Source organism: Tursiops truncatus, chromosome X, assembly GCF_011762595.2.
Source record: "Tursiops truncatus isolate mTurTru1 chromosome X, mTurTru1.mat.Y, whole genome shotgun sequence".
Classification (NCBI taxonomy): Eukaryota; Metazoa; Chordata; class Mammalia; order Artiodactyla; family Delphinidae; genus Tursiops; species Tursiops truncatus.
The window spans coordinates 113721934-113745475 of record NC_047055.1 but is presented as its reverse complement, the minus strand read 5'-3'; the positions used below and the strand labels follow the sequence as shown (position 1 = coordinate 113745475).

General features: G+C 37.5%; 1 protein-coding gene across 5 annotated transcripts in view; it reads left to right on the top strand.

The window, feature by feature from the left end:
• The window catches only part of CDKL5 (cyclin dependent kinase like 5), a 182775-nt gene that overhangs the window by 99559 nt on the left and 59674 nt on the right, over positions 1–23542 (top strand). For 4 of the 5 annotated variants that reach the window (XM_033849400.2, XM_033849397.2, XM_073799430.1 and 1 more), the window contains 2 exons: positions 12061–12106; positions 21927–22063. In XM_033849400.2, the coding sequence (XP_033705291.1) occupies positions 12061–12106; positions 21927–22063 (183 nt within the window). Of the gene's footprint in view, positions 1–12060; positions 12107–21278; positions 21443–21926; positions 22064–23542 lie in introns of all 5 variants that reach the window. The other variant, XM_033849399.2, reaches the window with a different exon arrangement.

Sequence of the window (23542 nt, the reverse complement as noted above, 5' to 3'; positions counted from 1 at the left end):
TCAACAATAGAACTTACATACATGGCTTGCAACAGTGAATAGCATTGCCATGGTTGAGAAATGGCCTCCAGAATCAATCTTCCCGAGTTTAAATATTTAGCCCTATTACTTCTTAGTTGTATGATCTTGGGGCAAATTATGGAACTTCTTTAAAATTCAGTACATTCTCATCTGTAAAATGAACATGATGATAAGATTCTCTTCAGAGTATTGATTTGAAGATTAAATGAAATACTACATGGGAAGCACAGACCCTGGCACAAAAGTACTGAAAAATAATAACCTAAAATAAAGCATACTTTTTCAGTTACCATATCTGTCTATAAGGTGATAATATTTATGTTTGTAGGATTTTGCTTCTGCTGAATGAGCACGTCAGTGTTTGAAAACACTTAGTGTGATATTTGCAAACCAAATGAAATATTTTAAAATACTTTAGTTGTCAAGTTGTCTTCCTGCTATCTAGATGAAAAAATAAAGAATTTCTCCCAAGGAAGGGCTTCCTCAGAGAATAATTAGAAAATGAATTGTAGAGCATAACCTTTGGAATGTTTTAATCCATGAATAGGAGAGTAAAATAAAATCAGTATTTTCTTCTGTTCTGTTTCATAATGCATGTTGGATATTTTAAATTACAGAGCAAAAATTTAAAACAATGACTCCTGCTACTTCCTTACAACAGTGTATGATTGGTTTAGAGAATTCACTGTTCCAAAGCATAATTAAATCAAGTTATGTAACTGCATTTAAAATAACTTAGTAACTCTTATGATTGTTAATACCAATCGGTTGCTTTGCCAACATCTTAAGAAGGGACAATTGATTCTGGGAATAAAGCAATGACTGAGGAACTTTAGACAGTCAGTAGCAGGAATGAGTTTTGGTTACAAGTCTCTGTGTTCAGTATGGTTGTTCACTGATTGAGGCATGGTTTTTATGAGGTGGAGGATCTTGAGAATACTGGAAGAAATATAAAACACATAGTAATTTTTTGACAAAAATTAAAGACAAAAATTATTGAAAGCAGCAAGGGAAAAATGACAAATAACATACAAGGGAACTCGCATAAGGTTAACAGCTGATTTCTCAGCAGAAACTCTACAAGCCAGAAGGGAGTGGCATGATATATTTAAAGTGATGAAAGGGAAGAACCTGCAGCCAAGATTGCTCTACCCGGCAAGGATCTCATTCAGATTCGATGGAGAAATCAAAAGCTTTACAGACAAGCAAAAGCGAAGAGAATTCAGCACCACCAAACCAGCTCTACAACAGATGCTAAAGGAACTTCTCTAAGTGGAAAACACAAGAGAAGAAAAGGACCTACAAAAACAAACCCAAACAATTAAGAAAATGGTCATAGGAACATACATATCGATAATTACCTTAAACGTGAATGGATTAAATGCTCCAACCAAAAGACACAGGCTTGCTGAATGGATACAAAAACAAGACCCATATATATGCTGTCTACAAGAGACCCACTTCAGACCTAGGGACACATACAGACTGAAAGTGAGGGGATGGAAAAAGATATTCCATGCAAATGGAAATCAAAAGAAAGTTGCAGTAGCAATACTCATATCAGGTAAAATAGACGTTAAAATAAAGAATGTTACAAGAGACAAGGAAGGACACTACATAATGATCAAGGGATCAATCCAAGAAGAAGATACAACAATTATAAATATATACACACACAACATAGGAGCACCTCAATACATAAGGCAACTGGTAACAGCTATAAAAGAGGAAATGGACAGTAACACAATAATAGTGGGGGACTTATAACACCTCACTTACACCAATGGGCAGATCATCCAAAGTGAAAATAAATAAGGAAACAGAAGCTTTAAATGACACAATAGACCAGATAGATTTAATTGATATTTATAGGACATTCCATCCAAAAACAGCAGATTACACTTTCTTCTCAAGTGCGCATGGAACATTCTCCAGGATGGATCACATCTTGGGTCACAAATCAAGCCTCAGTAAATTTAAGAAAATTGAAATCATATCAAGCATCTTTTCTGACCACAATGCTATGAGATTAGAAATGAATTACAGGGCAAAAAACATAAAAACCACAAACACATGGAGGCTAAACAATACGTGACTAAATAACCAAGAGATCACTGAAGAAATCAAAGAGGAAATAAAAACATACCTAGAAACAAATGACAATGAAAACATGACGATCCAAAACCTATGGGATGCAGCAAAAGCAGTTCTAAGCGGGATGTTTATAGCTATACAAGCCTACCTCAAGAAACAAGAAAAATCTCAAATAAACAATCTAACCTTCCACCTAAAGGAACTAGAGAAAGAAGAACAAACAAAATACAAACTTAGCAGAAGAAAAGATACAAAGATCAGAGCAGAAATAAATGAAACAGAAACAAAGAAAACAATAACAAGGATCAATAAAAGTAAAAGCTGGTTCTTTGAGAAGGTAAACAAAATTGATAAACCAATAGCCAGACTCATCAAGAAAAAGAGGGAGAGGACTCCAATCTATAAAATTAGAAAGAAAAAGGAGAAGTTACAACAGACACTGCAGAAATACAAAGCATCCTAAGAGACTACTACAAGCAACTCTATGCCAATAAAATGGACAACCTGGAAGAAATGGACAAATTCTTAAAAAACGTATAACATTCCAAGACTGAACCAGGAAGAAATAGAATATCACAACTGTGATTAAAGATCTTCCAAGAAGCAAAAGTCCAGGCCCAGATGACTTCACAGGTGAATTCTATCAAACATTTAGAGAAGAGCTAACACCCATCCTTCTCAAACTCTTCCCAAAAATTGCAGAGAAAGGAACACTCCCAAACTCATTCTATGAGGCCACCATCACCCTGATACCAAAACCAGACAAAGATACTACAAAAAAGGAAAATTACAGACCAATATCACTGATGAATATAGATGCAAAAATCCTCAACAAAATACTAGCAAACAGAATCCAACAACACATTAAAAGGATCATACACCATGATCAGGTGGGATTTATCTCAGGGATGCAAGGATTCTTCAATATACGCAAATCAATCAATGTGATACACCATATTAACAAATTGAAGAATAAAAACCATATGATCATCTCAGTAGATGCAGAAAAAGCTTTTGACAAAATTTAACACCAATTTATGATAAAAACTCTCCAGAGGGCTTCCCTGGTGGTGCAGTGGTTGAGAGTCTGCCTGCCGATGCAGGGGACACGGGTCGTGCCCCGGTCTGGGAAGATCCCACATGCCACGGAGCGGCTGGGCCCGTGAGCCATGGCCACTGAGCCTGCGCGTCCGGAGCCTGTGGTCTGCAACGGGAGAGGCCACAGCAGTGAGAGGCCCACGTATCGCAAACAAAACAAAACAAAACAAAAAACTCTCCAGAAAGTGGGCATAGAGGGAACCTACCTCAACATCATAAAGGCCATATATGACAAACCCTCAGCAAACATCATTCTCAATGGTGAAAAACTGAAAGCATTTCCTCTAAGATCAGGAACAAGACAAGGATGTCCACTCTCACCACGGTTATTCAACATAGTTTTGGAAGTCCTAGCCACGGCAATCAGAGAAGGAAAAGAAATAAAAGGAATACAAATTGGAAAAGAAGAAGTAAAACTGTCACTGTCTGCAGATGACTTGTTACTATACATAGAGAATCCTAAAGATGCCACCAGAAAACTAGTAGAGCTAATTAATGAATTTGGTAAAGTTGCAGGTTACAAAATTAACACACAGAAATCTCTTGCATTCCTATATGCTAATGATGAAAAATCTGAAAGAGAAATTAAGGAAGCACTCCCATTTACCATTGCAACAAAAAGAATAAAATGCCTAGGAATAAACCTACCTAGGGAGACAAACGACCTATATGCAGAAAACTATAAGACACTGATGAAAGAAATTAAAGATGATACCAGCAGATGGAGAGAGACACCATGTTCTTGGATTGGAAGAATCAATATTGTGAAAATGACTGTACTACCTAAAGCAATCTACAGATTCAATGCAATCCCTATCAAATTACCAATGGCATTTTTTACAGAACTAGAACAAAAAACCTTAAAATTTGTATGGAGACACAGAAGACCCCGAATAGCCAAAGCAGTCTTGAGGGAAAAAGTGCTGAGCTGGAGGAATCAGACTTCAGACTATACTTCAAAGCTACAGTAATGAAGACAATATGGTACTGGCACAAAAACAGAAGTATAGATCAATGGAACAAGATAGAAAGCCCAGATATAAACCCACGCACCTATGGTCAACTAATCTATGACAAAGGAGGCACGGATATACAGTGGAGAAAAGACAGTCTCTTCAATAAGTGGTGCTGAGAAAACTGGACAGCTGCATGTAAAAGAATGAAATTAGAACACTCCCTGACACCATACAGAAAAATAAGCTCAAAATGGATTCGAGACCTAAATGTAAGACCAGACACTATACAACTTTTAGAGGAAAACATAGGGAGAACACTCTTTGACATAAATCACAGCAAGATCTTTTTTGATCTACCTCCTAGAGTAATGGAAATAAAAACAAAAATAAACAGGTGGGGCCTAATGAGACTTCAAAGCTTTTGCACAGCAAAGGAAACCATAAATAAGACGAAAAGACAACCCTCAGAATGGGAGAAAATATTTGCAAATGAATCAACGGACAAAGGATTATTCTCCAAAATATATAAACAGCTCATGCATCTCAATATTAAAAAACCAAACAGCCCAATCCAAAAATGGGCAGAAGACCTAAATAGACATTTGTCCAAAGAAGACATATAGATGGCCAAGAAGCACTTGAAAAGCTGCTTAACCACTATGGAGAACAGTATGGAGGTCCCTTAAAAAACTAAGAATAGAATTACCATATGATCCAGCAATCCCACTACTGGGCGTATAACCAGAGAAAACCATAATTCAAAAAGACGCACGCACCCCAATGTTCATTGCAGCACTATTTACAATAACCAGGTCATGGAAGCAACCTAAATACCCATTGACAGATGAATGGATAAAGAAGATGTGGTACATGTATACAATGGAATATTACTCAGCCATAAAAAGGAATGGAATTGGGTCGTTTGTTGAGACATGGATGGATCTAGAGACTGTCATACAGAGTGAAGTAAGTCAGAAAAAGAAAAAGAAATATCATATATTAACGCATATATGTGGAACCTAGAAAAATGGTACAGATGAACCGGTTTGCAGGGCAGAAATTGAGACACCGATGTAGAGTACAAACGTGTGGACACCAAGGGGGGAAAGTGGCAGGGGGCGGGGGTGTGTGTGTGATGAATTGGGCGATTGCGATTGACATGTATACACTGATGTGTATAAAATTGATGACTCGTAAGAACCTGCTGTATAAAAAAATAAATAAAATTCAAGGGTTTCCCTGGTGGCGCAGTGGTTGAGAGTCTGCCTGCCGATGCAGGGGACATGGGTTTGTGCCCCTGTCCGGGAAGATCCCACATGCCGCGGAGCGGCTGGGCCCATGAGCCGTGGCCGCTGAGCCTGCGTGTCCAGAGCCTGTGCTCTGCAATGGGAGAGGCCACAACAGTGAGAGGCCCACGTACTGCAAAAAATAATAATAAAACTAAATAAAATTTAAAAAAGAAATAAAATAAATTAAAGAAATATAAGCCCTAGAGGTATTTTTCTGTTTGTTACTATTCACAAAATTTATTTTTCATTCTCTTTCTAATTTTTTTTTCAGTTGTAGAAATTTATTCTGGGAAATGTTAAATGCCTTGATATAGCTTATTCACTCATGAAGGTAGTAGTACAATTCAGGAACCTCTGTCTTTCTGCATTCCAAAGTAATATAATTCCTATTGAGGCAAAATTAAGGGTGAGACATGGAATTATCATTATTGTTTACTTATATTTTTTATTACATCCTTAGTTTGTTATTTAAAATGTGAGCTCTTTTTTTTTTTTTTTTACGCCGCCGCCACGAGGCCCAGGCCCAACCCAAAATGTGAGTTCTTAAGTAACTCATTGTTTAAACAAGTAAGCAGTTTACACCTATCTTGTTAACTACAGCTGGTGACATTCTCTTGCAGACATTGTGGGGGCAATGGTGTGCTTTTGTGAATAAATTGAATTTAAACACAGTTCTTTGGAGTTATTTTTCATATATTTGTCCTTTGTCTACACCTATATTACATGTAGCATCTCAGGGTGGTGGCATGAATTTATTTAAAAGCAAAACCAAAAGCTCAGCTCATAAAAGTTCTGTAAGCTAAGAAACTGAACATTGAGGATCATTGGCAAAGTCCAGGGGGATAGATTGAACAATACATGCTATCTGTTCTACTTTCTGAACCAGAATAGGGCAAACTGTCCAAAGGGAATAGGAAAAGACTTGGACCGATGCCCACAGGCGGCCCAGCCTCAGACCAGCCAACCCAACGAGAAAGATGTTTGCTAATGATTCAGGTTTTGAAATTGGGCTCTGGTGCATCAATCTGCCTTTGAAATTGAGGTTGCTAAAAACCCCAACTACCTGCCAGACACCAAGCGTGGTGGATCTCTTCCTATCTTAGTGAGGATGAGTTAAAATTGGGAGTTGGGGGTGATACCCATGTCTTTCACTGCTCTGCAGATTTAAGAGCTGCACATAGTTCTAAAAAAATTTTTTTTGTAACAAGCAGATGAAATTGTCTCCTGAAGGAAAGCCAGGAGGATATGACCTCTATAGTGATAACGAGCTGAAAGAAGGCAAAAATTGCAGAAGTCGGCTGAGATAAGGAAAGAAGATGAAGAAACCTAAAATGAAAGAAGTAAAAGAACATTTATTGAACACCTGCTATGCGCCTGCCATTCTAGGCATTTGTGATGCATTAGTGAACAAAACATATAAAGCAATTATGAAAAGTTCAACCTAAAAGTTACAAGATTTCTAGTGGAAACTATTAGAAAAATAGGAGTAGAAACAACATTTAAGGTTGCCAGAAGAAAACCCCTAGATATATTCTGATAATTTAAAATTTCCATTCCAAGGAAAAGGAAAAGTCCTAACAGCATAACAGCATCTAGGCAGAAAAAAAGAAGTTATCTACATCCGAACAAAAACCAAATTGACCTCGGAGTTCTTTTCTACAACACAAATACCAGAAGACTATCAGGGTATCGCTAGCCCATTTGGAGCCTTATGTGGATTAGAAAACGGCAATTCTTCTTTTAAGATCTTGCATTTTCTTTTTTGTTTGGCCAAGCCATGCGGCTTGTGGGGTCTTAGTTCCCTGACCAGGGACTGAACCTGGGCCCTCAGCAGTGAAAGTGCGGAGTCCTAACCACTGGACTGCTAGGGAATTCCCTTCATTTTCTTCTTCTTGGAAAAGTATCTTAGTGTATGGATTTTGTTACAACAAGACACTTTACTCCTAACTACTGGAAAGTTGCTTTATTTTAATAAACATACAAACCTGAGACATCTATGATGTGAATGGCACTTTCCAGGGCTTTGCAGGACACACAACCTTACAGTGACCCTGAGGATGGTGGAGAACATAAGGTTGTCTTCCTGAGAATTTTGTGCCTTCCAAGTTGCCATTCACATGTGAGGACTTTCAGATATATGTAAGGACCTGGAAAATAGGATACTTACTCAGAAAGCCATCCAAAGATAAATAGTGGCTGAGCAAAAACGTAATGCAAATTGAACACTCAAATATGTGAAAAACCACGGTAGGAAATATGTAAAGAAATAGAAACTATACACCTGTAACTAACACAGCAGTGTGAATCAACTATATTTCAATAAAAAATTTTTAAAAAATGATCCAGACTCAGAGATATAGAGAACAGGCATGTGGTTGCCAAGGGGGAGAGGGGTAGGGAAAGGATTGATTGGGAGCTTGGGATTAACAAATGCAAACTATTATATATAGGGTGGATAAACAACAAGGTCCTACCGTATAGCACAGGGAACTATATTCAATATCCTGTGATAAACCATAATGGAAAAGAATATGAAAAAGCGTATATATGTAAAACTGAATCACTTTGCTGTACAGCAGAAATTGACACAACATTGTAAATCGACTATACTTCAGTAAAAATTTTAAAAATAATAAACATAAACATGATCCAACTATATGCTGTCTGTGAAAGACTCACTTTAGATCCAAAGAGACAAAAAGGTTGAAGTGGGAGAATGGAAAGAGATATTCCACAGAAATAGTAAGCAAAAGAGAACAAGTGATTATGTTATATATTATCAGACAAAATAGACTTTAATTTTTTTTTAGAAGGTTACAAGAGACAAGGACATTATACATTAACAAAAAGGTCAAATATAGGTGACTTCCTTGGCAGTGCAGTGGTTAAGACTCCACACTTCCATTACAGGGGGCACAGGTTCCATCCCTGGCCAGGGAAATAAGATCCAACATGCTGCAAAACGCGGCCAAAAAAAAAAGAGGTCAAATATAGCAAGAGGATAACAACAAAGAAAAAGAAATAGAGACTAAATATAATAGCTCATGTGTGTGTAATTACAAATTAAATATAGCAGCCAAAACCTATTCTCAATAATAAATTTATTTAACAAAGTGATATAAGAAGTATCAGGGTCAGTAACCCCAGAGTAATTTTAAACAGTTTAAGGTCACAGTCATTTAAACTGGTTCTGGCATAAGAATCAACAGGTCAATAGTATAGACTAGATTAAAAAGCTCTGAAAGAAAATCTAGAGTATATATAGAAGGATGCTAAGATGCAACAGAACTAAAAATCCATGGTAAAAGATATTGGGAAAATTGGTTCCGTTTTTAGAAATTTAAATTTAGATTCCCTCACCATATAGCGTATTAAAATAAATTACAAGTGAATAAAGACTTAAGGAACAAGATTAAATCATTGAAATATCGAGACAGGTAAATGTGGATGAATATTAATTATATACAAGCTAAGTAAGGAGTCTGAGGACAAAAGTTGTGCACCTAATACCAAAGGCATGTATCAATAAATTTGACTATATAATAATAAACTATGTTCAGCAACAATAACAACAACACCCTAAATAATTCCATGTCCACAACAATCTGGGGAAAATATTTGTAACAAAATTTGTCAACAAGTTCACATTCATGAATCAGTAAGAAAAACATTAAGCTTAGTACACCTTATTTCACTTACCAGTTCATAGAAGCAAACCTTTGATCTCGTTGGTGTCTAAAGATTTTTTTAATGATTGTATTTAGTGTTGGCTATGGTTGTAGCGTGGGTTCTCATGCTGCTGAAGGGAACTGTAAAATGATATATTTTTGGATATCAGTTTGGCAGTATTAGGAGCCTTTACCGTTCATACCCTTTAACCCAGTTATATCAGTTACAGAATTTACTTTATGGAAATGAAGATGCAGGTGTTGAAGTATGTTCATTGGTAGACTGGTTAAATAACCATCCATTAAAAATGGTGGTTTTAAAAATTATTTAGTGACAGGTCAGATGTTCCTTATACAATATCAAATGAAATAAAAGCAACATACAGCACAATATATGTGTTCTCAAATTCTTCCAATTTGAGAAAAATTTACTGGAAGAAAATATACCAAGATGTTATTAAGAAGGGTTATATAGTTTTTTATTTCTTTTTATGCTTCTCTTATACTCTTATACCCCTTTATGTTCTTTTATATGAGTTTGTATTATTTTTATAAGTAGTTTGAATAAAAGTAAAATGTTAAATTTTTTCCAGCATCTTCTGCCCTTGATTGCATGTGTTTTCCACCAAACATTGGATTTTATGTAGAAAACTTCCGTCTGTTTGGCTTTGTTGTATAAGTAAATGTATAAACCATATTGAGTGTGTATGTGTCTGTGTGTGAGTGTTGAGGAGAAAGAGGATTTTCATGGTATTGGTGAAAGGATAAATAAAAGAATAAACATTTCATCTTATTTGACCCCCCTTCGGGCAACTGTTTTATACTGTAAATTCTATTTATGAGATGCCAGGAGAAAAAAATCTGATGAATTTCTTTCTTCAAGATGGTAGTCATAAATTTAAATATGTAGTCATATCAGTGGACAGTTTGGACCTAAGCAAGACCTTTTATAAAATCAGGCAAAGTTTTAACACTTAGGATGCCATTTAAAAAATGTGCAGTAGGGCTTCCCTGGTGACGCAGTGGTTGAGAGTCCGCCTGCCGATGCAGGGGACACGGGTTCGTGCCCTGGTCCGGGAAGATCCCACATGCCGTGAAGCGGCTGGGCCCGTGAGCCACGGCTGCTGAGCCTGTGCGTCTTGAGCATGTGCTCCGCAACGGGAAGAGGCCACAACAGTGAGAGGCCTGCGTACCATAAAAAAATAAAAAATAAAAAATGTACAATATGGGGTGAAATGGTACCTGGAACAACACTCAGTTGAAATGTGGGCAGTCCTCCTCTCTTCCTGGATGCAATCCTGTTGCCCCTTTCTCTGTGCTGTGAGCAGTTTCTTGTTAGGGCTTTGTACTTTCTCTTAGGCCGCAGGTGGATTGCTAGCTAGAGCCATTTGTAAAGGAGCAGGGTAAGAAAACAGTGTCAATGTATTAAGAGAGAGTAGCATACGTAGCAGAGTTACCTGGTACTACCTATACTAATATTCTAGGTGATCATCCTCCACATCACTTTGACTTTGCAGTTATTCCTTCTCAGTAATGAAACAGTTACAATATCAGAAAGTACCTGGGTGGCTGAGTTTAAGTCAGAAGGTCTGCTGATGTACAAATAAATTGTATCCCCGAAGCTCTCTGTACTCTACAATTCTGTTCCTCCCTTAAAAACAAAAACATAATAACTTAATAAGAATCTTTTTCCTCAATAGCCTATAGCACTTTCAGATACTTTTCCCCTGTAACACAAATATGAAAGCTGGTATTTTCTTCTTTTTTCAACGGGCAGGTGAGAAACAGGGTTTGATTTACAGATATAGTTACGACTCAGAGTTTGTCTTTCAGCATAATGACTGAAATGGTAGCTTTTTTAAAATTTCCTTTTTTCCCCCCTACTTATTTGATTCTCTTTGCTTTTGTAAGGAATCTAGGAGAAAAGCATATATTTTTAATAAGTTAATGATTTTGTACCCTGTTGGTTATTGCCTCGTATTGTGTCTGTTTTTCAAGTCTTTGCTTTGATGCAGGGACAAAGTTTTATAAAAGATTTGCTCTTACAGATCTGAAAGTATACCCACTTAGAGTAAAAAAGAACAGGCCTGAATCATTCAGAAGACCTTTTTATATGACATGTTGCCTTTGAAGAATCTATATATTACTTTACCAAAAGCTTTTTTATTCCTTTCATAGACTAGAATATCTTACATGAATTATTTAGCCTAGTTATACTTAATCTTTAGCATTTTCATTTCCTTCCCAGCCCTTATTTTCTTGTCTTCCAGCCACAAAAGACCAAAAAAAAAAAGGATTTGTGATGTTTTTAGTTTAAAATAGGGTTCTTCTCACCAACTACTTCTGCTAGTTCAGGAGAGCTAAATAAAGGCAGGGGAAAGTTGGTGATTGGTATTTGGTGGCAAATGTTTATCTCACTTTGGATATGAAATGGCTATCAATGGGGAAGAGCTGGTGAACAACTAGATAGGTTTGTTAGGAAGAGGTAAGTGAAGGGAGGAGACTTGGAAGAGGTATTCTGCTACCAGCAACTACCAAGTATTATAGAAGCCTTTTCTCTGGTCTTAGAAACCCAATTAAATGTGTCCCTGGGTTTCAGAGGGCAGTATAGATGCCAGTCTATTGTCAGCCATCCTGGCACTTTTGCGTAGTCTCAAGACATTGACACTGCTGGTTCATCCATATTCTATTGCCAAATCTGCTCTTCATCCCCCAGCCCCTCCCCCTTCTCCTTTTCCTTCCCTGACAATGCCTGCAGGGTAGTAAGAAAGAGAATTTTGGAACTGAGAAATGAGGGACTGGGGAAGAGGAGGATTTATTTTTTAATCTCTGGGTTCTTGCTACTCTGTTTCACAATGTACCCCCAGACAGTTGGGATTCCCAGTTTGAAAAACACTGGAGAATGACTTTTCTTCTGCCTCTTTTCCTTTGCAGGAAACGCATGAAATTGTGGCAATCAAGAAATTCAAGGACAGTGAAGGTATATATATACTTTTTCTTTTTATATTTAGTTTTTGTGAATAGAATATGGAAGAGATGAAATCTAGCTGATTAGACTGTGTTCCTCAGATTTTACAGTCTCAATCTCAGTAAATGTATCTTAATTATCATCATGCTTTGCTTTGAAACATTTAGTTCCTCCCGTGTGAATCTTTTCAAATCTCATGATATCAGAAAATTCATCTTGTGTTTTAAGGGACAGTCAACACTGGAAATCTTGCTTCAAATACTGGATAGAAGACATGCTATTTACACTGTTTCTAAATACTAACAGTTTAAAATAATAAAACTTACTTGAAGTAAATACTTCCTGGGTTCACACAAGTAGCAAGTGCTATGTTAAAGGTTTTAATATTGGTTACTGCGATCTCTGCTTCCTAGTTAGCTAGAAATATAAAGATAAGTGGTATGTAAACAGTACAGAGGGAATGGTTTTATATTTAGGATAACTCATTGGGAAAATAAAAGCTTTTCAAGAAGAAATACCATACTTGAAGGCTTTGGTCACACATCCAAACCATTTCAAATGGAGTATTAAAATTACCCTATCCTGGGCAAGAAAGTTTAAAATAAAGGATTAACAACAACAAAAAATAATGCACCAAAAAAAAGTAATGTACAAAAGAAAAAATAAATAAAGCATTTCATTAGGCCATTAGGTTTTAAATCCAGACTCTTGGCCATCCAAATACAGCCAAGTAGAAAAACTGACCACAAAGACACACATGGATGGCCTTTAAGAAGCTCTAGGCAGCATTTTTTCAATTTTTGTTTTTTGACAGAGATCCCACAGCAGAAGTATTTTTTACCTCCTACACAGTATCCTCATACATAATGTCATATATATAACTGAAGCAAAAGTTTCACAAAATTACTTATTTTACTAATGTGAGGTTCTCCATTTTCTGTTCTTTCTTGCTCATATAAGTGCCTATTTTGGCATGAAATACTTTGATGTCACCACTAATGAGTCACAACCTGCCATTTGAAAACAAGTGCTGCAGGAGTAAGAGGCCCCACCATAGCATCAACCTTCATATCTAATTGGAAGTGTGACAATAGGCATTCATAGCCTACCTTCATCAGCACACAGTGACTGTGATATAAGACACCAACCTCTGTATTTGTGAAGTTTCATCACCCCTACCTTAGAGACTTAGCAAACATTAAATAACAAAAGGGCCTTGCTAACAACTCCTGGGGTAGACGCAGTAGTATTTGATGTAACCCAGCTCTGATGTGCTGGTTATGGTGGAGCACAAGCATGTCAGCCAGGAATTTTAGCATTGGCTTGGCAGCCTTAAGGAGAAGGCAACAAAAAAATACTTTAGCTTGTTCTTTAAAAACAAAACCCAAAAAAGCCCTGCTTCCAATCATGTACCGGTAGTCTAATGGGAAGCGATAGCCCTAGGCCAACCCCCTAGGAGACCATTGGAAATAAGCTCTTTGAGCAGTGGCTTTGGGCTAGCCGCAGGTGGCCAGGAGACAAACGGTGATCTACTAAAGAGTGGTTGCAACAGTAGATCAAAGCATGACCTTTGTCTGTATATAAAGACTTCTGGCTGTGCATTCATCTTGTAAGGCACATTGTCAACCATCAGCTACCACCAAAAATAATAATTGTCATCAAATTTTTGAAAAGCAGTGCAATCTAGGCCATGTATGTCATTGCTGTTTTTAAGAAAACTAAATACCCAATTCTTCACAACCTCTATCCTATGAATACCAATTCTTAGCTTCAATTAAACAATATATTAGTCCCTGAATTACAGTACCTTCAGACTGGCAATCAATAGTGTATCTGTTAAAATTCATTGAGCACTGGGGACTTCCCTGGCTGTCCAGCAATTAAGACTCCGCACTTCCACTGCAGGGGGTTCGGGTTCGATCCCTGATCAGGGGAACTAAGATCCCACATGCCGTGTGGCGCGGCCAAAAAAGAAAGAAAAGAAAAAGAAATTCATTGAGCACTGAGCCAGGTGCTATAAGAACAGTGAAGGTAGTAAATCAGATCCGGATACTTTCAAGAAGCTTCTGACCTATTAACAGAATTAAGACCTGTAAATAAAAAGCAGTAAAACGAGTAGAAAGCAGTCAGTGGCTGAATGACTTTGTATAATTTTGAGGCGAGAGAGATTGTTTCTAGCTGTGGCATCCCAGGGGTGTATGGATAGTCTAAACATTATAGGATACATTTGATCAGTTTTTATTTCACTGAGCTGACAGAACATGAATCCACTCTGCCCTCATCTCTGCTGGACCATTATCAGTTGCCATACCTCACAGGCATGCAGCCGCATCACCAACCCACTTTGCAGATGGACAGCTTTGTAAGGGCGCCTATACATACTTCTAGAGGGACACTTCCTAAATATTTCAGCAATAGAATCTAAAAACATATCCAATTATTCATAACTTTTTAGTTCCAAACCTATTCTAGGCACACTTTCCTATTGTTTCCAGTTCTCCCTGGGAGATCTCACACAATCTTTTCTGTCTTTACCCTTTTCCTCCTGCCGTGTAGTACCATGCTTAATGGAAAGTTAGGGAAAATGTGTGGTAAACACCCTTTTGGAGTGTGAAGTATACATAGATAGTCTAGTATAGGTGAGGATGTCCATTCAACCCCTATGTAAACCACTTAATTCTGTATCAGTTTATCATCTTAAATTTTAGTCAGGCTAATTATAATAAAAAATACAGTTTCATGATAATATTGCCCTTATTGTCATATAGCCCTCATGAATTTCTTTTATTAGTTACTCTGAATATATTATTTTGATATTTTGGTAGTGACTTTTCCAAATCCAATGTTTAAAAATCTTCGTGAAGGTAATGAAATAATCCTGTGAAAGCATTGTTAAACTGAAATAGGATCTGAAATTGGTCTGACCCACGTTCAAGCCAATCAAGTATTCTTATGCTGATTATGTCAAGGAATATTTTATGAGTATATATTACCTCCTGTTAGCTTTAAAAGATTATGATAATGTCCTGTTTTCTTGTTAAATTCATATGTATGCACAAATTTGCATGAAACATTTTTTAAACAACATTTTAAGGTAGACCACTATTTAGTTCAAGAAGTCCTTATTATCCCAGGACAATAGATTACTATTTAAAATGGAAACCAAAATTTCATAGTAAATAAAAAGTTAGATCGGGAGTTTCAGTTGAAAAAATGAAACTAAAATTATAAAAATAAGTTTATCTTATAGTTAACACAATTTAGATTATAATAGCAACTATGTACTGTTTCTTAGAAAAAAGAATCAATTGCTATCTTTTGGCAGGGTGGGGCAATTTTTACAGTAAAATCATAGGCTAGGTCAGTGAATGACTTTCACAATAAAAAGAAGGTCATTAAAAATATACAAAAGACTTTGTCACTCTTCTCTTGGTTTTTGTATGTTCCTGTTTTTTTGTCTTCATCCTTGTTCATTTTTTATTCTCCAGTTGTTAGCTGATATAACACCATCAGATCATTTATCAGTGTCTGTGCCTATGATTTTCCCTGAAAGACTGACACACTGGTGGGAATCAACACCTGTTAAAAGGAAGGAATATTTGAGTGATGACAGTTTTATTTGAGATCACTTCATTTGTTAATATTTTCTTGTTTTGATGACTTTTGCTACTTTATACATCATCACAAATGTGGAGTCTCAGATAACGAATTCTTAATGATATCCTGAATGATAGTATTATAAATTTGTCTATTAATGTAAATTCCCACAGAGAAACATTAACTAATAAATACCTAACCGACCAGAAGTCTCCATAGAATTAATTCTGCTCAGTACATATTTGGATTTTTCTGAGAAGAGAAAAATGACCACAGACCAAAAAGATACTAGAGATTATTTAGTTAAAAGGTACTTTTCAGACTATGTATAATAATAAATTTAGCCTAATCCTCCTACCTTTCCTATAATTCCAATCTTGTATAATGAGATTTGATGTTCAGATGATAATCTTCTATCACTATTGGATCATCATTTTCACGTACACGCATGTGCCAGTGTCTACCGTCCTCAATTTTTTAAATAATCCAAGAACACTGATATAGATTAGATAGCTTTGGACCAGCAAGAAAAAAAAACACTGTTTAACCTTTAATTGAAGAAGTCCTGTGGTCTAAACTTTATATTTGACAAACATTTGGATCTTCTGATGTGACAACACCTTCTGATTATTTGAACTTTTCAGTCCTTCCTGAATGTATGGGTGATGGGGTGAGGAGGGATCCTCCCCACTTGTCACTGGGCCTCCGTACATGGCAAGGAGGCTGACTGTCAGGGAGCTGTGTTGTAATCCATGGTTAACATGGAATTTAGGTTGTGTCTTTGCTTTTATATCAAATAAAATTGCTTGCATTTCATATCCTGCTGCTCCTTATGTTTCTATAGATAAATACTTTACCTTGGAATGGACATTTTTGTTCTTAATCATGAGAAAATGTTTAATTGATCATCTGTTCTTTGCTCCAGTTTATTTCATCCTTATTTTAACCCAGACACTAGAAAGCTCTATCCTGATCTCGGGATCAGGGGAACCCCGGTCTCTTATTTTGTACATGTGTAGAAAACAAGGGTTCATAATCTTTAAATTTAAGAACCGGATTTCTCTGTAAGAGAGGCTTTGAGACAAACTTTGCAAACCTTGGTTAAATAGAGAAATCAATTAACTAAGCTTGAGCATTCTGGCTAGTCATGATTTCCCCACAGTTCTTTTTAATGACCAAAATGGATCTCTTTCAAACTTCAGGGATTCTCCTAAGATTTGGTGAACATTTTGCACCTTTCATGGTTTAATACATTTCCATTGTGCTTTACCTGGCCTTCATCTCTGAAGATTTAAGTTTTCTCATCATTTTTGGTATATATGACAGCAGCACCACCATTCAAAACCCCCTGGCCATGTTACTTGCCCTCCTGTTGATGTTCCTTCTTCAGTCAGGGCAACCACACTCAAAAATGGCACCCTTATGGTTTTGTGCAAGGATGGCTTGACTTTTCCCCACATTGTACCTGTTTAAAGGTCCATTATGGAGGGCCTCTTTGGCTATACAAAAATGTCAGGTTTGTGATTTCATAAAGTAGGTTATAGTTATTTCTGGATTTCTTTTCTAAGCCCACAGTTCTTTAAAAATAGTTTTACAGAAGAGTTTCTGCTCATCTGTAGATTTTTCTCTTTTCGTCACTTATCTTTGCATTTCTTTTGCTCCTGTGATCTTTATTCTTAAAAGTTGTTTTCTTTTACTTTGAATCTCCCTTCTTGCTTTTTAGGTGTGTTAACTTGCAGCCTTACTGGCAAGCTTAGAAATAGGTTAGTTTTTTTTTTTTTTTAACTTAATGTCCTTTTTCTACCATACCATTTAGTCATCACTCAATAGAATTTATATAACTTTGTCATAATTGCTGCCTGTACTAAGCTAAACACCCTCCATGGTAATTGATGACCAGGTCCATCAGCATGCACGTAAGCAGGAATCACATGGTGGAACCTTCAGCATCATCTAGTAGAACCCTAACTCTAGTTTACTGCTGAGGAACCACAGCTAGTATGTGATTAACTGAGACTAAGACACAGACCCCAGGATCTTCATTGAGTTTTTCTTCCGCCCACACCATGCTGCTTTGCCACATAGTTAAGCAGAAGCAGAGTCTAGACTTGGGTGTTCCGACTTGGGTGTTCTGACTCACTCTCCAAAGCTCACTCACTGCCTTACACCAAGGCGCCTCCGTCCCTGTGTTCTACTCGGTGTGACATTCCCTTCACTTACCCTGAGAAAGTTATTCTTTCTAGACTTGGTTTATTCATTTGTGAACTGGAGGAGCCTAGCCTAAATAAAAAGCCATGAGATTATTTCAACTGAAAGGCAGGGGTGTTTGCGCCCCCTTTAGTGGGCTGTGCTTCCACCTTTAAAAAACTGGCTCACTCAGCAGCTTTGCTACTTTCTGAACCTCTGAGGAGAGAAGCATTTGTAAGTGGAATGTTCATTCCTTTTCCCGATCATCTGATCATTTAGTGCCACAATTTTCATTATAAAGTACAGGGGGTAGGCCAGGAACCTTAAAAGTACTCAGAGGAACAAAATGATAGGATCTCCAAATAATGAAGAGTGTGCATTTTGCTTGCACTTAGGGAATTAATAACTCCACTTTCTACCTGTTCCCATTCATTACAATCTTAGGGCCAAAGTACTTACCTCAACTTTTAACAACTATGACTGACATAAATTACAGGAGCCTTCATTTCCTAAACAGGATGAGCTGCTCAAATGAGGTGGTTTTGGCTCTGCATGCTAAGTGATTTTGTGAGCTTCTTTTTGAAGATTCGTTTCCCTTTTTCTCTCTAGCCATTGTTTAGCAAAGTCAGTATAGATTCAAATGATATAAATTCAATGAGGTTTAGGCTCATAATCAATGAAATTTTAATGAAGAGAAATCATGGATTATTAGATTTGGAAAAGGCCCTGGGACTTTTTAGGGTACATGTGTGGGTGCAGAGGAGTGCCCATTTAGTTATTTTATGAATGAAAAGTTAAATGGCTTGCCCAAAATCACATTACAGTGTTAGCTGGTTAAAAGGGTACATGTGTGGGTGCAGAGGAGTGCCCATTTAGTTATTTTATGAATGAAAAATTAAATGGCTTGCCCAAAATCACATGTTACGGTGTTAGCTGGTTAAAAGGGTCCAAAATCTAGGTCTCCCAGATCCTACTCCAACGTTCCTTCTACGATAGCCATTCTGCTTTGGCCATTCGGCTTTATCTGTTAGCAAGGTGAAACTACCACAAGTCGCTAATGATACAAAGCTCCCTTTTTTCAGTGCCAAGAATTCGCCAAGCTTTTGATTAGAAAAGGTATTCCAACTTTATTTACCTTTGACTTTGTTGCACCATTTATTTGTAACCAGCTCCAGCATAGCTTAGGGATGTTCTAATGACCGAATATATGTGTGTTCTTGACTCTTGGTGCAATGGGTTTTCTGGAGCCTCCATTTTTTATAATCACATATTGTAGAAGACTACCGGGGCAGAGGTGAATAGGGGAAAATAAATTCAGTTTGTCTTAACTGTCTGAAAAGCTGCCCTTTCAAAGTTCTGGAGAGAGAAGATTGAAAGCAGTGTCCTCAAAACTGAGAGGGCAAAGTGCCTATTGTTTGCTATCACAGTGCTGCTTCCCATGTTTTAACGGAATAAGAGCTAGCCACATATGGGCAAGGATTTCCTCATGACACCAGTGAAGGCATTCGTGTAGGAAGTATTTATTGATCCCCTCTGTGCCGGGTCCGGTCCTAGGTGGTTGGGTGTTCGTTGTTGAACAGCAAGCAGAACTTAGACCTGTCCTCCTAGAGCTCTCGGATTAGCATGGGGATGGAGGCTTGCTTTGGTTTAGTGATCAAGTGACGTTTAAACTGCAGCCTGAAGGAGCCATCCCTGTAAAGAGTCTGGTAGTATAATGAGAGTTCTCGGCAGAGGGAACAAGCTCAAAGGCCCTAAGGTTGAAAAATAAAGTTTGGGGCTATTTTGGGAACCGAAAGACTAACGTGAGGGAGGGAGAGAAGGGCATGAGATGGGGATGGAAATGCAGACAAGGATCAGGTCATGAGTAGCATAGTTGTCTCTTGCTGAATTACTTCCTTATTAGAAGTAATTTTATTTGCTTCATATTGAGATCTGTGTGGCAGATCTTAGAGACAGGTGGATTTTAGGTTGATTACCCTAACCTTGGGAGTAACGCAGATGGGACCGCAGAGAAGCAGGTTAACCTTCTTCATAAGACTGAAGACTTTTAGCTTCCCTAAGCTTTAGCAGTTCTGACAGTTACAAAATACTACTTCTCTGGTCTAGCCCCAATTTGCAGAACAGCTGGACATTTATCCCCCCGCCCCACAAGCCTTCTCAGCCACTTCGGGAAGTCCCCTAATCATGTCACACACATTGCCCCTACTGCCAGGTGGCCCCCCTGTTTCATGCTCTGACATGGGCCCTGTGAGTACCCAGTTCCCAGTTGACCCCCCTGATGTGGGCTGGGCTGGTTTACTGCCTATGCTACTGTCAGCCTTTGCTACTGCTGCTTCCTGCCTTCTGATAGGCAGTACCTCTCTCCTTTCCTAATCTGTGCTCCAGCATTCTCCAACAGTTTTCTTGAAGTAGGGAGAATATTTCCCTTGTGTAATAATTTCACAAAGGAGTGTTGACTTTGTTGTCTGTTTGTTACAGATATTCTGGGGCTACTCCAAAGCCCATGGTTTTGTTATAGTCTCTTTTCTTTAAACTCAGTTTGAATGGGGATTAGGGGAATTCCCTGGCGGTCCAGTAGTTAGGACTTGGCGCTTTCACTGCTGGGCCCGGGTTCAATCCCTGGTCTGGGAACTAAGATCCCGCACTGCGAGGTGCGACCGTAATCTGAGAAGTACTCCTGGTACTGCATATAGGATCTCCCCTCCCCCTTTGGCCCCATTTAGGTTCTTTTCTCTTGTGTATCTTGCTTAGGAAACATTTCTTCCTTGAAGGCATCTTCATCTTTCTCCTCCCTGTCCCCAAACAATTTTCTACCTTCCCAGACATGCCTGAACTTGAGGGTTACACAGCTTAGACTTTCAAGCTAGGATTCTGACCATTACCCAAAACCTTGGGGCCAAATGTATTCTAGAATTCATAACTTTTAGATTTTAGAATGGAAATATGGCATGTCACTTTAGCATCCTGTAATCAGGTATTATTTCTACAGCACAATATATGAATATTCATACTAAGTAGGATAAACAGAGATTGTCAGTGGTATCGTATTAGTTCAGGATTTGCCTCTAAAGAGATTTGCCGTAAAGTTAGAAAAAGTATTCAATTTTTAGACTGATTTTTTTTTTTTTTTTTTGGTTTTTGGAATGCAGATAAGGGATTATGAACCTATATCCTTCCTTGTATATACATATGTAAACATGATGGTTAGAATTTCCTGGTTAAATCTAAAGCTATTATAAAAACTCCTTTAACATGAAATATTGCCTTCCCTGCTCCCATGCCAATTGATCCATTAGAGTTAATGTGATTTCTGTCCTTCCTCTGTGTCTGTGGGGGTTATCATGAGTGGAGTTGATGATACGAAAGGGTGTATTGGCTCAGCATAAGTTCTCCATCCCAGTACAGCTACACTACCTGGGATGGACAGACGGACGTGCCAAAGGAGGACAGCAGGAACATGCAGCAGCCGCTGTTCAAAGAGAAGATCAGACACCCTTAGAGTTCCCTGCAACTTGACTGTGACCTGCATTGTGCATGCCTGGCATATGACCTCTGCTTACAGAGGTGACTCACATGCAGCCTGGGGAATAAAATGCTCTTCTAAACCAAAGCTTCAGGCCAAAGTTTAAAATATCAACTGCTACAGATGTTGCATAAAGACTCCTCTGCACACTGATGTGGTTAATTCCTTTTTACCCTTTTAAACTCCTTCTTCCTCAGTATGTAGTGTTAGAGTTAAAATGACAGTGCATTTATATGTCGTATCTATAAGTCTGTTTTACATATATACTTTGCAGTAAGGAGTATAAGAAAATACAAGCAGAAAATTAGGTTCATGCTGGTCAAGTAAGCCTTTTCTTCTTTAAGTTTCTTTTTCTTGATCCTTTCAACAAGAAAATGTGATATTGAATATTCCATCCTTGGACTGCTTATGCAGAAGTACTCAAAGTGGAAAGTGAAATTGGTATGTTTTCAGTGTTCTTAGAATTTTTTGAATAGTGGTTTGAAAGCTTTAATTTTGCTCTATTCACCATTGTTTACATTCTAGAAAATGAAGAAGTCAAGGAAACGACTTTACGAGAGCTTAAAATGCTTCGTACTCTCAAGCAGGAAAACATTGTGGAGTTAAAGGAAGCCTTTCGTCGGAGGGGGAAATTGTACTTGGTGTTTGAGTATGTTGAAAAAGTAAGTCACTAACTGACGCAATAGAGATTTGCCTCATTCTTTTATTTAGGGCTGTTTCTGAAACTATTAAAGAAAGTATTATTATCTAGTATGATTTGTCATTGTGCTCATAATCTGACTTTAAAAATGACAGTAGTACCCATAATCATTAGAAGTCCTGAAAATATATTGAAGGATTTTGTACAGTTTAACTGTAGAGAGATAATCTTAAATTTAAACAATGTATTGGTTTGGCTTCTTAAGTCTTAGACTCTATCTCCACCAAGTAATTTTTAGACTTGGTTTATTTTAATTAAAACTAAGCAAGGCCTCTGAGGGAGAGGCACGTAAATTGTCAGTGATGACAGGCATAGGATGGGTGTCTGAATCAGACCTAGAGTGGCTAACGAGTGGGCTCATGAAGCAGCCTTTTGTGAATTGCCAGTGCCGTGGCTTTATCTGAGGGAAGAAGATGTGCCAGGAGCCATAAGGTAAAGCTTGAGGAGGTAGATGAGACCACAAGTAAGGAATTAGAAGCATGGGAGAAAAGCAAAAAATCACACATTGTTTAAGTTGTCTCTGTAATTGCTTCAGTTTTTTTTTTTAATTGTTAACTCGTAGTGACAGTTTTAATCATATGACCTAAGGGCAAATGTCCGATACAGTGAACAATATTGTGTGCCTGTGAATTTCTTGGACAGCAGATGGCTTATTACAGGTGGTTATTGTCAAGAACTAAGTGCCTTAACAAGAGTAGAATAAACTGGAGTCAGACAGAACTTTTAGAGGTTTCCTTCGTGAGTAACGGTGGATCCTCCTGATTTCCTGTTATTATCTAAAGAATATTAAGACTGGAGAGGTTTATCTTTGCCTTAGTCAATTCCCAGGTGCTTTTTATGTCATAAATGACAGAGTATCACCACCAGCACCATCATCATGAAATGGAAAGTAGTGTTGCCAAGATGGGCGACCAGTAATGTGGCTTTTTAATTAATTCAACCATTACAACTTATTTTTCTAATTAATATATATATAGTGATTTCATTACAAGCAAAACTTGAAAAAATATTACAAGGCTCTTTGTTGTTTTAAAACACTGTTTTATGTTTCTTTTCAAAAATCTATTTAAAGGCTTCTTTTTCTGTGTCAGTTTACGTGTTTTCCTAAGGGGCACTTCCCACCAAAATAAAACTGAAGTTTGATATTTAAAAAAAAGTTATAAAAAAGGATTGCTGTAAAATCAGATGCTTACTTTTTAGTTGTCAAAAATAATCATGCAGTTTTCACTGCCAAATAATAAAATTCTGACAGATCTATTTCAGTTATCTTTTTTATTTCTGTTCTACTCATGGTGATTGTTCATGGTTAATAACAATTTCATATGAAAAATGGAGAAATTACCTCTGTGTATCAGACACTATGTAATGTCTGCAATCTCTGCTGGTAAGTGGCAGAGCTGCTACCAGAACTCCAGTCCTCTGACCTGCAAGCCTGGGATTC